At 46.1% G+C, this 13,073-nt stretch overlaps 1 protein-coding gene across 5 annotated transcripts in view; it reads left to right on the plus strand.

Annotated features, from left to right (window-relative positions):
* MEIS1 (Meis homeobox 1) overlaps positions 1–13,073 on the plus strand; it is a 110,252-nt gene that overhangs the window by 27,042 nt on the left and 70,137 nt on the right. For all 5 annotated transcript variants that reach the window (XM_037392058.1, XM_037392055.1, XM_037392056.1 and 2 more), the window contains one exon: positions 930–1,041. In XM_037392058.1, the coding sequence (XP_037247955.1) occupies positions 930–1,041 (112 nt within the window). The remainder of the gene's footprint in view (positions 1–929; positions 1,042–13,073) is intronic.

Below are 13,073 nucleotides of genomic sequence, written 5' to 3' on the forward strand. Positions count from 1 at the left end.
ATAGACTTACGTGTGTGCGTTGTAAACACAAGGGTTTTCTTTTCGGCAGTAATTTCCAGTGGGCGATATTGCTTCATGGTAAAGAAGAAACTATTCAATTATGCACAGAAGGCCGTGCAGGATGACCAGCGAGTCTCTGTGATGTTTTTAAAAGCTAGTACTAAAAGCTAATTAAAATCTTCTCTGGTGATAAAGGGAGACTTGGGAGGAGTGTTGCCACAATTGTTTTCCCTAAGAATTTAATTTACAGCCAATTTTTCCTATCTGAATGTTACTTTCAAATGCACCCAGTGATAAGAAGCAACATCTGTTTTCTGTTCAGTCGTACAAGGAGGCTCCGCATGGGGCTGAGTGTACACAGCCTATGTGAAGCCATTGTTATTCTCATTTCTTTTTTGTCCCCATGCCTGGTCCATTTGCCATATACCATCCGGCAAACAGCTGACACATCCTGGCTATTATGGACCCAGGCCTAATTGCCAGCAAAGTCTTTAAGCTCTTCCACGTTGGCCTCGTACGAGGGATGGGAGGCCTATATAAGTGGCGCTGCTCTCGACCACCGCTCTCATTCTGCCTTTGCCGAGTTAGCAGGCTGTGATGCCAGAGGGTTTGCGGATGCTAAAAATATAGCTGGAGCCCAGTGCCAGCGATTCGCTCCCTGGCTCTCCTCCTGCTCCCCCTCGCCTTGCCGGGAATGTTTCTGTTTTCTGTGGTAATAAAGCTTGGGATTATTTAGATGGTAAACATATTCCAGAGTATATTGGTTTTGCTGGGGAGCGGCGATCCGGCTATCTGGAAAGAAGGAGTGATGTGGGGGGTGTCTCTGCCAGCCTTTCCCGTGGGTCTGGGTACTGCTCCGCCAGGAGCATGCCAGCCAGGCGCTTCTTCCCCATCGCAGCTTTTAACTATTGGCTTTTTTGGCCCCACAGCCCTCCTGGAACAGAGACCACGATGACACGGCGTCAACGCGCTCCGGGGGAACCCCCGGGCCCTCCAGCGGGGGACACACATCGCACAGCGGGGACAACAGCAGTGAGCAAGGTAGGGACAGAGCCCTCATGCTTTCCTAGCTGGCGAGCGGGCACCGATGCACTCGGGGACCAGTTCCTCTCTTTCCGATGTTGACATGCGCTCGGGTACGAGGGGGTTTGTGCTGAGACAGGTCTCTCTTCCTTTTTTTTTTTTAACACTTTTTTTTCCACCTCCTCCTAGTAAAAGGGTTGGCATCTTTCTTTCTTCGACCCTGCCAGCAGGCACATGTTAGAGCAACATATGTACCAAATTTGCAGTATGCTTAATAAAAGTAAGCAATAAGAAGGTTGGGGTTTTTTTCCCCTTCATTCAAATGGGTTAAAAGATGAAATCTTGCAAGGGCAAATGTAATTAAAATTGCAGAAATGCATGCTAGTGTTTCAAAGATGCCATTGAAACTTTGCTGCGTATAAGGACGAGCTGTTAGCTGGCCCAGTTTACGAAATCCTGAGCAGTGCTTTTCTTTACTTTTTTTTACTCAGTTCCAATTTACTTGAATGCAAAAATGTTTTGTTCGAGTGCCAGGCCAGAGTAACTGATTTAGCAGGATGGGTATGAAACCAGCTTGGTGCAACTGCGGTGGGACATACTACAAGTCATTAGTGCTGTCTCAGAAGCTCCGAGGTCTAAAAAGCTGAAATTCTGGGTTTTTCTGAGAAGCTGCTTAAATGCTTCACACTTTTTTCTGAAGAGACCAACTGCAGTGGATTTAGTGTTAATTTAATGCAATTAAAATTTAAAAAGGATCCTTAATCTGAATATAAAAGAGAGTGCTTTATTGAAGTTGACTCTGAACTCACAATAGGTATATACTTTTAAATCTGGTTTTATGATCATGTTTCATTCAAGTGCTGTTAGACAACAAAGGAATTGTGTTTCCAAAAAAAGGTTGAACAGTACTGATTAGCATTGCAAAGTCTGCATTTAACAAGATTAGATTTTAAACTAAACCAGTATATTTTAATTTTTTATACGCATGGACCTAACGTACGTGGTGAATAACATCTCTTTATAGAATTTTAAGTATTTGAGACACTTTATTGTTTAAAGAAAAGTTGCTGACTTCATCGCAAGTATAGCCTAGTAAAAATGGGGCCTGGAATAGTAAACTGTTGCAGAGCTGAGGCAGAAACTGGTAACCTTCTGACCTCTGACTTTTACTGGAAAATGATATGCAACATAAATTCAGGGGGCCTTTTTTCTTTCAAGTATGTATACGTACATATTCTAGCGGTGCTGTTCACAATGCGGTAGTTGAAGTGGTGTCAACGTGTTCATTAGAGCCCCTTGATTTTGGAGCAAGCTTGCAATCCACGGGTTTTGTAAGGGTGAAAAAGCTGCCACAGAAATAGGTTAAACCAAACCGCGGTGTTCGGAGGGGGTTTTTGTGCTCGGATAGGGCCGTGCTTTTATCAGACGGTTGCGCGCGTTTGGGTGTGTATGTGCGTGGACAAAGCAGCTGCGCGGAGGCTGGTCAGCATGCTCCTAAACCTCATGGGCCCTTTGGAAATCGAGCTCCTCGCTTCCTGGTGTACTTGTAAAGATTTGTCAGGCTTCGTTTTCTTCCTAAATGTGGCATTTCGTTAGTCTGGAGCGCCAGTCGTACCTGATGTTTTATCATTGCCATCCTGGTTGGTTCCTAGCAAGGTGCATGCTGTAGCCTAGGTCAGGAAGGGTTTTCTAAAGTGACTTTAGAGCTTGAATCCTATTAAATGTCCACAGGAAGACTTGTCAGCGACACTTTAGCTGATTCGGAATCTTTTACCCAAGTCCCAGAGGCTGGAATTGCTGCCAGCACTTGCTAGATGCATTTCGTGATGAAGGCTTGCTGCATTAAAACTTTAGGAAAGAGTGAAAAAGAGTGGGAATTTGCTAACTGGAGCTCTCAGGCCAAGTTTGGAAAAGGAGTTTTGGAAAGGAGACACTGTCCAGGGGCAACCTGTTACTGAGACTGGCCTTCAGGCTTCTGGCCACCTATGGAAATGGCTTTTTTTTGCGGAATGGGGCTATGGGAGGGGTAGCGGTGGTCTCGTCGATCTTTACGTCTTGTTTGCTCAGAGTCCTCTGAAGGTTGAGATCATGGGGGTATCTCATTTGTGTAAGCACATCCACGCCTGCATATTCACCTTGTGTATAAAAAGTGTGGGTTTAGTCTTCCTGTGGGGGGGGGAAAGTCGAAAAACCCATGATACTGAGTGACTGAAAGGGAAGAGGAAAAAAAGACGGCCAATGCCCCAACTCTCCCCAGCTACATTAATGTTCAAAACACCGTGATCTGGAGGCTTTTCTTTTACAGCCTGATGTGAGGAGTGGCAACGCTGTGGTTAAACTGGCTTATTCACCGCTGCTGGGTGCTTCTCCTGGCAGCAGAAGTCACCGGCATGGCCCTGCATGCGAAAGGCTGGGGACCCGGGTGTTCGTGCTTGCGAGCACAGGAGTTAACTCGAGATGCATGTGTTGCGTGACATATATTCAGTATATTATGGGCTTCCCTATTTTTAGGAGTTTGTAAAAGTTCCTTTTGGTTCCATCTGTCAAGAGCGCCTTTGCCGTTTAAAAAAAAAAAAAAAAAAAAAAAAAAAAAAGAAACAACGAAACAACAACAACAAATCTAATCACCAGAAATATAACCCTCTAAAAACTGTCTATTTTTAGGTTGTTCCCACAACCTGCTTCCCTTGTCGGGGGAGGTAAAAGCGCCGCCTGGGCCACGTTTCCAACCTGGCTGAAGGTATCAGGAGGATGCGAGTGTGAGCTTTGCACTTTCAGAGGGGCACACGGGCTGGAAAAGCTTAAGGCCCTTAACAAGAGTTTTCTCCCTTGGTCCTTAAGCCAGAATATTTTAAGGTCTATTTTGGGACTTTTGGGAAATTTTTCTTCTTTACCAGATTCATCGATAATCCTCACAAAGTGCATTTTTAACCTATTTCTGTCCCGATGGACAGCACACATCTAATTATTACCTTTGAACACAGGAGAGAGACGCTCTTTCCTGCAAACCTTTTTTTAACATGTAAATTTATTTACTTAATAATGACTCCCAGCTGCTTCGATCTATTGTAGAAATCCATATTTAACTGCTAGGGAGCTGTTCTGGGGTCTCGTGCCACTGAACAGCGGGATATGTTATTGCAGAGCACGTTGACACAACCTCTTATAAAGGCGCGGCATTGTGTCATTGTAGGGGATAGTTATAGCACAGGAATGCAGAATAATATTATGGAAAAGTTTCATGGGCTCTTTTCCCATTGCTCTCAACTTAATCGTGAAGGGCCTTTGGAGGTCTGTCTCCAAATGGTGCCAAGAGATCTGAAGTTACACAGTGGAGAAATAACTTGCTAAATTCTATCGGGAAACAAAAGAGAAGCAAGTTCCCAGGTACAGGCAGGTGATGCTGAGCTCACGGCAGCCCTGTTTGCTCTTACTGCATATTTTAACTTTAAAAGATCCCTGTTTGGGGTATTAACAGATCCATTTCGTTTGTTTTTCAAATAGTCAGGTCAGGAGGATGCCGAACAAAGCCCTGGTACAGTCACTTTTAATCCAGAGTGAGGCTTTTTAATTCCCATGTTTAGCTCTCCTACACGGCTTAAAAGAAAAAGAGGAATAATCCATCAGCGTCTCCCATTTGTGTGTATCGTTTCTTTCCCATTTTTTGTGTGCGTGCCTCGGCCTGGGTTCAAAACATTTTTTTAACCTCCAAATAATTGTTGCTCTTTCAAGCCGGGAGTAGAAAGAGGTGATATTTCTTTATAAAAACGTATCAGTGGCTGCAATTGTGGGGCGTTTTTTGGGTTTGTTTTTTTTTTTTTCCAGGCTTTTGTAGGAGTTTGGGCAACCTATAGGCAAAAAGGCAATCGCGTTTATTATTGCTGGGAATCTCAAGGCGGCTGTTTGGAGGCAGCGAAGGCAGGCGGCAGAGCCGGGTGGAGGGGGAGAGAAGGGCCACATTATGTTCCAGATGACTGAGCAAGGATTTATATACCGGCTCGCTGCTTCTTTTTTTTTTTTTTTTTTTTTTTTTAACATGGGAGCAGAAAAGTAATAAGAGTGGGGAGGCGAGGCATTTGCAGCGGTCAGATGGCCGGTGACTAATGGGGTAGGTGGGCAGGGGCCCGCGGATTGGGTGTCTTAATGAGCACATTTCGCACCGAGTTTGGGCTGCAGTTCCCCTTCACCTCTGCCCTTTATTGACCGAACTGACACTTCATTTTTCACATACTTCCAATTATGGCTGAGCTTAAGTGTTGCCCTGCCTCCTTTCTTTCTTGCCTATGGACGGCTCGAGAGCGGCTGAGGGAAGAGATTTTAATTTGAAAAACTACCATGGCAAGGCAGGTTTAGGGTGTAACCTGAAACTGCTGTCACTTTGCCGTTTCTCCGATAAAAACAAAAGTTTTAATGTTTCGTGTTTGGCGCTTCCCCCCCAGCCTGCCCACCTTCTCCGTGGGGAGGTGCGGGATTGCTTTGGGGGCGGTTGGGTTGGCATGGGCTGTTCCCCTTGGGATAAATCGTTCCCGGCAGTGCAGGTGCTGGGGGTGGGAGTCAGCCCAGGGAAGAGGTAAACCCAGGTGGAAAGCAGTGCCGGGCTGGAACGAGGGCTCCTCGTTCCCTCTCAACGCAGCATCTCCTCCAGAGGCTCGGCGGCGTGATGCCTCGCGTTGGGGATGCCTCACCTGCCGCTTGCCCTGTGACAAAGCAAGTCAGAACCGTGCCTGCACTCCCCAAGCCTTTGACCAGTGTGGATTTGTCATTTTGGTAATATTTCCTCCGTGAGTGCAGATTTGCACATGGCCTGGCTCTGAGGCTTTGGGATGTGGCTGAAGATGATGCTGGAGGAGGCAGGTGTGGTGAAGGCATGGACAGATCTCCGGTCTGCAGCCACCCTGTTGCTATACGGGGAGAACTGTGGTCTATGTCCCACAGCCCGAGCCTGCGTGCATTTCCACGTTTGCTTTTACACGCAGAATCCTTCCAGGACGGAAACCTCTGTTTGCTTTCGCAGGGCTTTGGGGCTTTCGGAGTGTGCGGTTTTCTGACTGAGTGGGAATTCTGTTGGAAATAGTCAGAACAGGTTGGGCTCGGATGGAGTGGCTGGGTTTAGGAACAAAATAGCTGCTGTTAGACCTTAGCTCCCCGGCAGTGCTGCTGGGTTTTGCAGCGTGGCTTTGGCTGCCGGCTGGGTCACGTGCAGTTGGGGTGAGTAATGAGCGGGCACGTCACCTGCATGCCAGTGGTGTTGCTTTGCATTGAAACACGTGGCAAGTATATTGACAATTATTTACACCCAAACACAGGCCCCTAAACCACAGAAGTATTTATCTCAAAAAAAAAAAAAAAAAAAAAGGAAAGAAAAGAAAAAAAAAGTATGAAGTATTGCCTACTTTATTATGTAGCCCTCTAGCATAGTAATGGCATGGCATATTTTTACTATAATATGGTAATAAAAGACTATGTAAAAGGCAGACAAAGGTTCTGTCTTTTCACTAAGGTGACCCCTGTTACCAAGTAACTGCTTTACTTATGAGCTTATTAAAAACTCAAAAAAAAATGAGCTTTTCATACTTCACAGGCATTGATGTGAAAATGAGCTGTCCTGCGAGTAGTTTTCTTGATCATTTTTAGAACAATTGATTAGCCAAAGAGCCGCTGTCATTAGTTGACATTGACTGATAGCAATTTGTCACAAGCTCCGAAGGTCAGCCAGGCAGTGGAAGCTCTGGCTTGTCTTTGATTGACCTTTTCTGATGCCATTATCATGCGATCGGTTAGACTGGATGTGACCCTCGATTAGAAAAGACAGGGCATTAGTCAACAGGGGCTGCTCCTGGTATTTTTTCTGGCGCTTTATGTATTGTGAATCCCGAATTAAGCGTAATAGGCTTGTTTGGAAACGGAGCGGTATCAGTTTTCTTGCCGAGGCTCTGCCATCCCCTTTCCTTTTCTTGCTTTTCCATCAAGTGGGCAGCGCTCGGTCTGCTTTAAATCAGCGTGAGCACCTGTGCCCTCTTCCTTTGACATGAGATACAAGATTTAAAACAACCCCATATTTATCTGAAACTCTTCGTGTAGGTGCATATTCTTCAGCAGCAGCACCAGCATTAATTATTTTTATCTCCCCAGAATCATGTTTTATTTTTTAACAGTGATTGAGGAGTTGAGGATTATGCTCATAACAACACGATGTCAATTTATCATTCTGCTCTAAAGCCGGAGGGCGTGAAACTGTTTTTTTCCTCCTTATGGTTTGGGGTGGGTTTTTTGGTGGTTTTTTTTTTTTTTTTTTGAGTCTCATCAGCCTGATTCAGCTGTTAAAGTTAGATTTCAGCAGCATTAAGGCTCCGTGCCTCAGCTAGGCAGGGTTACGCTTCCAGTATGGTGCATGGGAGAGAGTCCTCGCTTGGAAGTGGGTGTCTGTCATGATTCGAGTATCAATCTATTCCTGGTGTCAGGATTTATTTTAATCGTTCACATTAGTTCCGAACGTCTGTTATTAACAGGCGTTTTTCTTTTCACTTTGGCAAAGCTAGCTTAAATACTTATAAATGCTGCTTGTTTTGCCTAAATTGTGGGTAACATAGTCATAAACAAATTATTTTCCTCATAAAAAAACCTGCCTTCCTCCCATTTGCCTCTCAGGGAAACCCTGAATTTCTCCGTCTAAGCACCGACTTGTTTTTCAGGTCAGCCCCCAGAGATAATAAGCAGCTCCAAACCAGCACAACCATTTCAGCACGGTTTAATGCGACTTTCAGTCTTTGCTTAGGAGAAGCTTCCAGCTGGGAGGGGAGCAGGGAGGCGATCACGTCAGGAGGCAGATCCTGCAGGCTGAAGCTATTGCCATCGTTGGCAGAGCCAAAGGAGAGAAAAAGACTTCGGGAACTGTTTACCGTTAAAGTGGCTATGGAAATACAAATATTCCTGACTTCTTGGCCCGCCTGTAATCAAGCAGCAAATTTCATGGGCTGGATTTTTTTTTTTTTTTTTTTTTTTTTTTCTTTTTCTTTTTCTTGGCAAGTTTTTCTAAACTTAAAAAATGTCTAGCCCATTAAACATCTGTGTGGCTGTGTGCACGTCTATGTATACATAGACGTGTACATCAGGAGGTGGCCCTGGCCCTGACCTGAGCTGTGCAGGGTTTTTGCAGCCCCCAAAGTGTGTCTGCACAGCCCCGGGTGTCTTCCTGAGAACAAGATCTTGGATATGCTGAGGAACAGCAGTGGAAAATACCACATTGTTAAATTGCCCCTTGGGCTGTTACCTAAAAACTCAGGTGCAGGGCTGAAGGGCATCTTGCATTCCTCCTTGGATGGAGCGGAGAGAGGTTTGGTGGCAAGTAGTTGTAGAAATACGTTTGGGGGTTTTGGTGTGCGAGATGCTCCTTTTTAGCAGTACCCGAGCCTTGTGTTTTGAAGATCACTGATGGGATTTGATTTAGAGAAATTGTTGCTTAATTCTGGTGGGTTTCTCACACACACACACACACACACATCCTGGGTGTGCTCCTTTGAGGTGTGGGGGCTCATTGAATGAGCTTTCCATATGGTCCCTATGTTTTTCATCTTGAAGGCACCAGCCCCTATGCCCCTTTGCCCCTCCAAGTCTTGGTGGCTTCAGCCGAGTCTCCTGATATCTGTTGCAGACAGAGTGTGGCTTTCAGACGGGCCTGGTTAACCTCTTTAAATTGGAGGTTTAGAAAGGAAAGTCGCGTTCCTGAGGTGGCCTCCGCTTTTGAGAAACTTTTTGTATGGCGATGAGGATAAACCTGTAAGCACGCAGTGTTTCTGGGTTAGCGATGCAACAGGGTGTGCCGTCGGGCTGCTTGGCGTAAACTGTGTTCCTGCCTCTCACGTGAAATGCTGGGAGGGGAAAAAAAAAAAGAAAGATGACTAACATTGGAAGACAAGTCTTTAAAATAATGGCTTGCGTATGGAGGAGGTGGATTCTCATCCCACAGTGCAAGAACTAGGGGTGGGTGTTCGTGGCACAGAAGTTTTCCAGAATGTTAGCAGGTTTAAAATGAACAAAAACGTTTTTCGTTTTGGGTTAAATTCATTGCTACAGTGTGCTGTGGAGGGGACAAAAAGAGATTAGACCAGTTCGCAGAAAAATAGGTCCTTCTGTAGCTATTAAAAGTCCTGGTGCAGATGCAGCCGCTGGCTCAGGAAACTGCCCGAGTGCTGATTGTCAGAGCTGTGGCCCGGCCGCTTCTGTGCCACCCCCCTGTTCTATATGGTTTTCCTAAACACCCAGTATTGCTCCTGGGAGAGACTGACATGAGATCAAGCTACTCGGAGCGATCTCTTCTAGGTTTTATGTTAAAATAATTTTTTAAAATTCAATTCAGGAAATAAGATACTGGATTTTTTATTTATCCTTTTTTTTTTTTTTTTTTATGGCTCTTTCTAATGCTGGCATGCTTTTGTTGGGAAGAAAGTAGACATAGTTTGTGTTTTCTTGCCCTTATTACCCCAGTGGTGGGAATGGTTTGATGCTATTCATCCAAATTTGACAGGTGATTGCTTCTGTAAACGAATGCACTCAAATCATAATTGTTGCAACAGAATTGTTTGATTACCTGGCGGTAGCCTCTTTCTCTCTGATAGCTTTTGGATCACCTGTTTGCTGAGAGCATTTGACAGTCCTCATGTTTATTACCCAATTGAATGTCAGTAGCAATTGCAGCTAAAGATAAACGAAAATGCAAGTACTTGTTGACCTTGACTTTTTTCCACAAGATATTGGACTTGATGGCTCTATTGCTGTTGAACTGATAAGAGTTATAAACAGTAGTTGAAGGAAAATGTTTTATTCCCAGAGGAAAATACCACGCTGCTGTGGGAAATGGCATCTGACTAGCGCTCTTTGCCAAATTTGCTTGGTTCACCTTCATTTAGGCTGTGGGAAAATAAAATACAAATTTTCCCTTTTATGACTTTAATATCTCTGCAAACATGAATTCCTGCGCTCTTTGTAAAGTTTTGTTGGCAGACTGCGCCCATAACATACAGCGAGCACGAGACCTCGCCGTGTTTTATGATGTGCTGTAATGAGGATTCTCAATTCTTCCTCATTTTCGGGCTGATTTGATAATTACAGGGAGGGAGCAGAGCTTTCTTCTCCTATTCCGTGGGAAGTCTAATATGCCTGTAACCCGCGAAGGCTGGGAAATGCCTGGCTGCAGGTGCGCGTTGCCAGAGCGGGGCTGTGCCGGTGGGGGGGCAGCTTGGGGATGAAGGCAAAGTGATGCCAGGGACAAGGGGATGGTCTTTCACAGGTTGCTTTTTTTCGGGAAGGGTCCTTCATGGGTTCCCTTGCAGTTTTTTGGGAGGAGGGGGCCAGTTTCATGTTGGCCAGCCCAGCTGCATTTGGGGGATGGGAGGAATGAGCCTCCTGCCCCAGCAGATCTTGCTGCTATAACCCCCCCTTTTTTAAATATACACACACACACACACACACACACGTATTTATCTATATTTCTTCTTAATTTCTAATCCTGCTCCAATATGAAAGCTGAAAGGAAGATTTCGGTGGGAATGGGAACAGGCAATAGGCTTTGAGACCTTCCAGGCTGCAAGTCATTGTATAAACATGACGCGGAAAGAGCGCAAAAGACGGTGGAATTAACATTGTTTAAAAACATAAGTCCTTCTTGTCTCAGCAACCGCTCTGATAAATTCCATACAGTATTGTAGGAGCTTGTTGAAGCACCGAAATGCAGGATTAAGCAATGCTGCAACAGTTAGCAGAGTCAGACTAGTAATCTTATTGCATTGTATGGGTTTTTTTAGGTAAGATTAAGCCGGCATTACATTGGACATTTGTGGGCGAGGGGGCATTCTTCAAAGGATTAATTAATAGGATCAACGCTGTGAGATGCTGACATCGTTTTTTTTCTAAGCACATTGATGCACAGGGGCTTTTATTTTTTTTTACTTCGTTTTTAAATTCATGAATGAGATGGGGACCTTCTCTGGGTGATTGGGGTGGCCCCTGCAGCTTTTAGTGGTGGTGGAGCCACCTGTCACCGCATAATTCATTGGGGACTGCTTCTCGCTGGCCTGGTGACCCACTAGTCGGTGCCATGTGAAATACCAGAGGGAGAGGCCCCAGGTCTCTTGTCCCCGAGGATTGCAGGGCTGTGACTAAGCAAATGCCTGGCGCTGCTTGAATGAGGGTGTCGCTGGTAAAACCTGCTGCCTCCCTGGCTCGGGGCTGCTCCGTGGAGCCTTCGCGCCTCGCGTTCGGCACGCCGAGCCTGGTGCTGGGAGGGCTGGGGATGTGGGGAGGGACATGGGAGAGCCTGGCCGGACCCATGCCATGGGAGCAGGGTCCCATGGGGGCAAGCTCCCCAGGGCCCTGGGCCACCTGCTGGCACTCTGTGGGTTGGGAGCTTCCCTATCACCGGGTGGTATTGCTGGCATCTAATGGCCATGGATGACACCTATATCTATATTTATTTATATATTTTCTCTTATTGTCTTCCTCACAAGTGTTGAAAATCTCATGTTTGAGTTTTGCACATGCACGTGCACAGAGTTTGCAGGCAGGTTTTTGTGGTTGCTCTTTGCAGAAGTGTAACGTGGAGGTGTCAGGAAGGAGAAATGTCATCTAAATAAATAAAAGTGTAGCCGGGGCAGCCTTTTCAACTACTTAAGTCCTAAGTCCTTAGTTTTTCTGTGACTGATCCTGTGCCACCAGAGAGTGATGGACCTTGCAACCCTGATGCTGTCTATCTTCTCAGGGCTGTAAATTCATCTTTTGCAGAAGGGCGGGAGAACACCTGCGGGGAGGCAGCAGTTACATCCTCAGGAAAGAGCTAAAGGGGGTAGACGTAACCTGACTGATTCGTAATTCTTCCCCTGGTGCTCTGAATAGCAGTTCGTGTCACATGGATGCATGCTAAATATATTCTGGAGTCTGTAGCGTCCCGATGGACTTCGAAGAAGGCATATCTTAGCTCCCTCTGGTCAGCAAGTGAAGGTCACGGAAGCAAGGCTGGTGGGGTGGAGAACCTTTTGTTGCTGTCGTTGTTGTGCCAAGAGGATCTCCTCCCTCCCTGGTGCAGCACGGGGGGAGAAACTCCACCGTTACATAGCACAGGCCCTTCGGCACTGCCTGCCTTCCTAAAGCAGGGGGAGGAGATCGTACAGTCAGGATGAACGGAACTGCTTGAAGTAAAGCGTTTAAACTTGTGTTTTAAGTTTCTTTCAGGGCACTGTAACGTCAGGGTGTAGCAGCCTCTTGCTGCAGAGTAGGGGATAAGATGCAGGCAGATGGCAAGGGGTGGAAAAGAGGGGACAAAGTGAGGTTGGAAGGTTACTGTGCTCCTCCCTTCCCCACTGAGTAAAGCATCTCCTATTTATCCTCTCCCATCCCTGGCTGTGACAGCGAGGATGCCCTCACAGAGGATTTGGCGCAGGATTCTGTCCATTGCCTTTTTTCCGTATCTGGAGTAACCCGTGCAAACCCTGTGTGAGGCTGGCAAGGGTAGTGGGGTAGTGGGGATTTTAATTCCGTATAGCCGTTGTACAGGCTGGGTGCCACCTTGTAGTTTTGCGATGGGCTGTAGGTAAAGCAGAGGGCTGTTCTGTCACTTGACTTGAATGTCGGCGTACAAATATTTATAGTTCGTGTGTGTGTTCGTTCATATACATGCTTAGATGTGACTGCCTCCCACTACTATACATTTTTATTCTGTGACCTTGGCAGGAAAGGTGGTAAAACAGCCACCCTTGTGAAGTACAAGGCTTTTTCAGGACCTTTGGTATTTCCTTTACAAAGAACGTTGTGCGAAGTTCCTTGGCGCTACAGCTACACGAAACCAATTAGCAAGCGGTGCTAAGGTTAGTGTCTCACCACGTAGTTAATCCAGCTACAAAAATCCCTGAGGTGTCCGTAAGTCACCAGGTTGAACAGCAGAGCGGTGAGCAGAGGGGGCTGGCATAGCACGTCGGCAGGGGGTGCAGGGTCCGTCACTTAGTTTGAGCCAAGTGAAGTTGGCGACTTAGTTTAATTTCGTCCCAGGAAAGTTGGTGACT

The sequence above is a fragment of the Falco rusticolus genome, chromosome 6, assembly GCF_015220075.1.
Source record: "Falco rusticolus isolate bFalRus1 chromosome 6, bFalRus1.pri, whole genome shotgun sequence".
NCBI classification, from domain to species: Eukaryota; Metazoa; Chordata; class Aves; order Falconiformes; family Falconidae; genus Falco; species Falco rusticolus.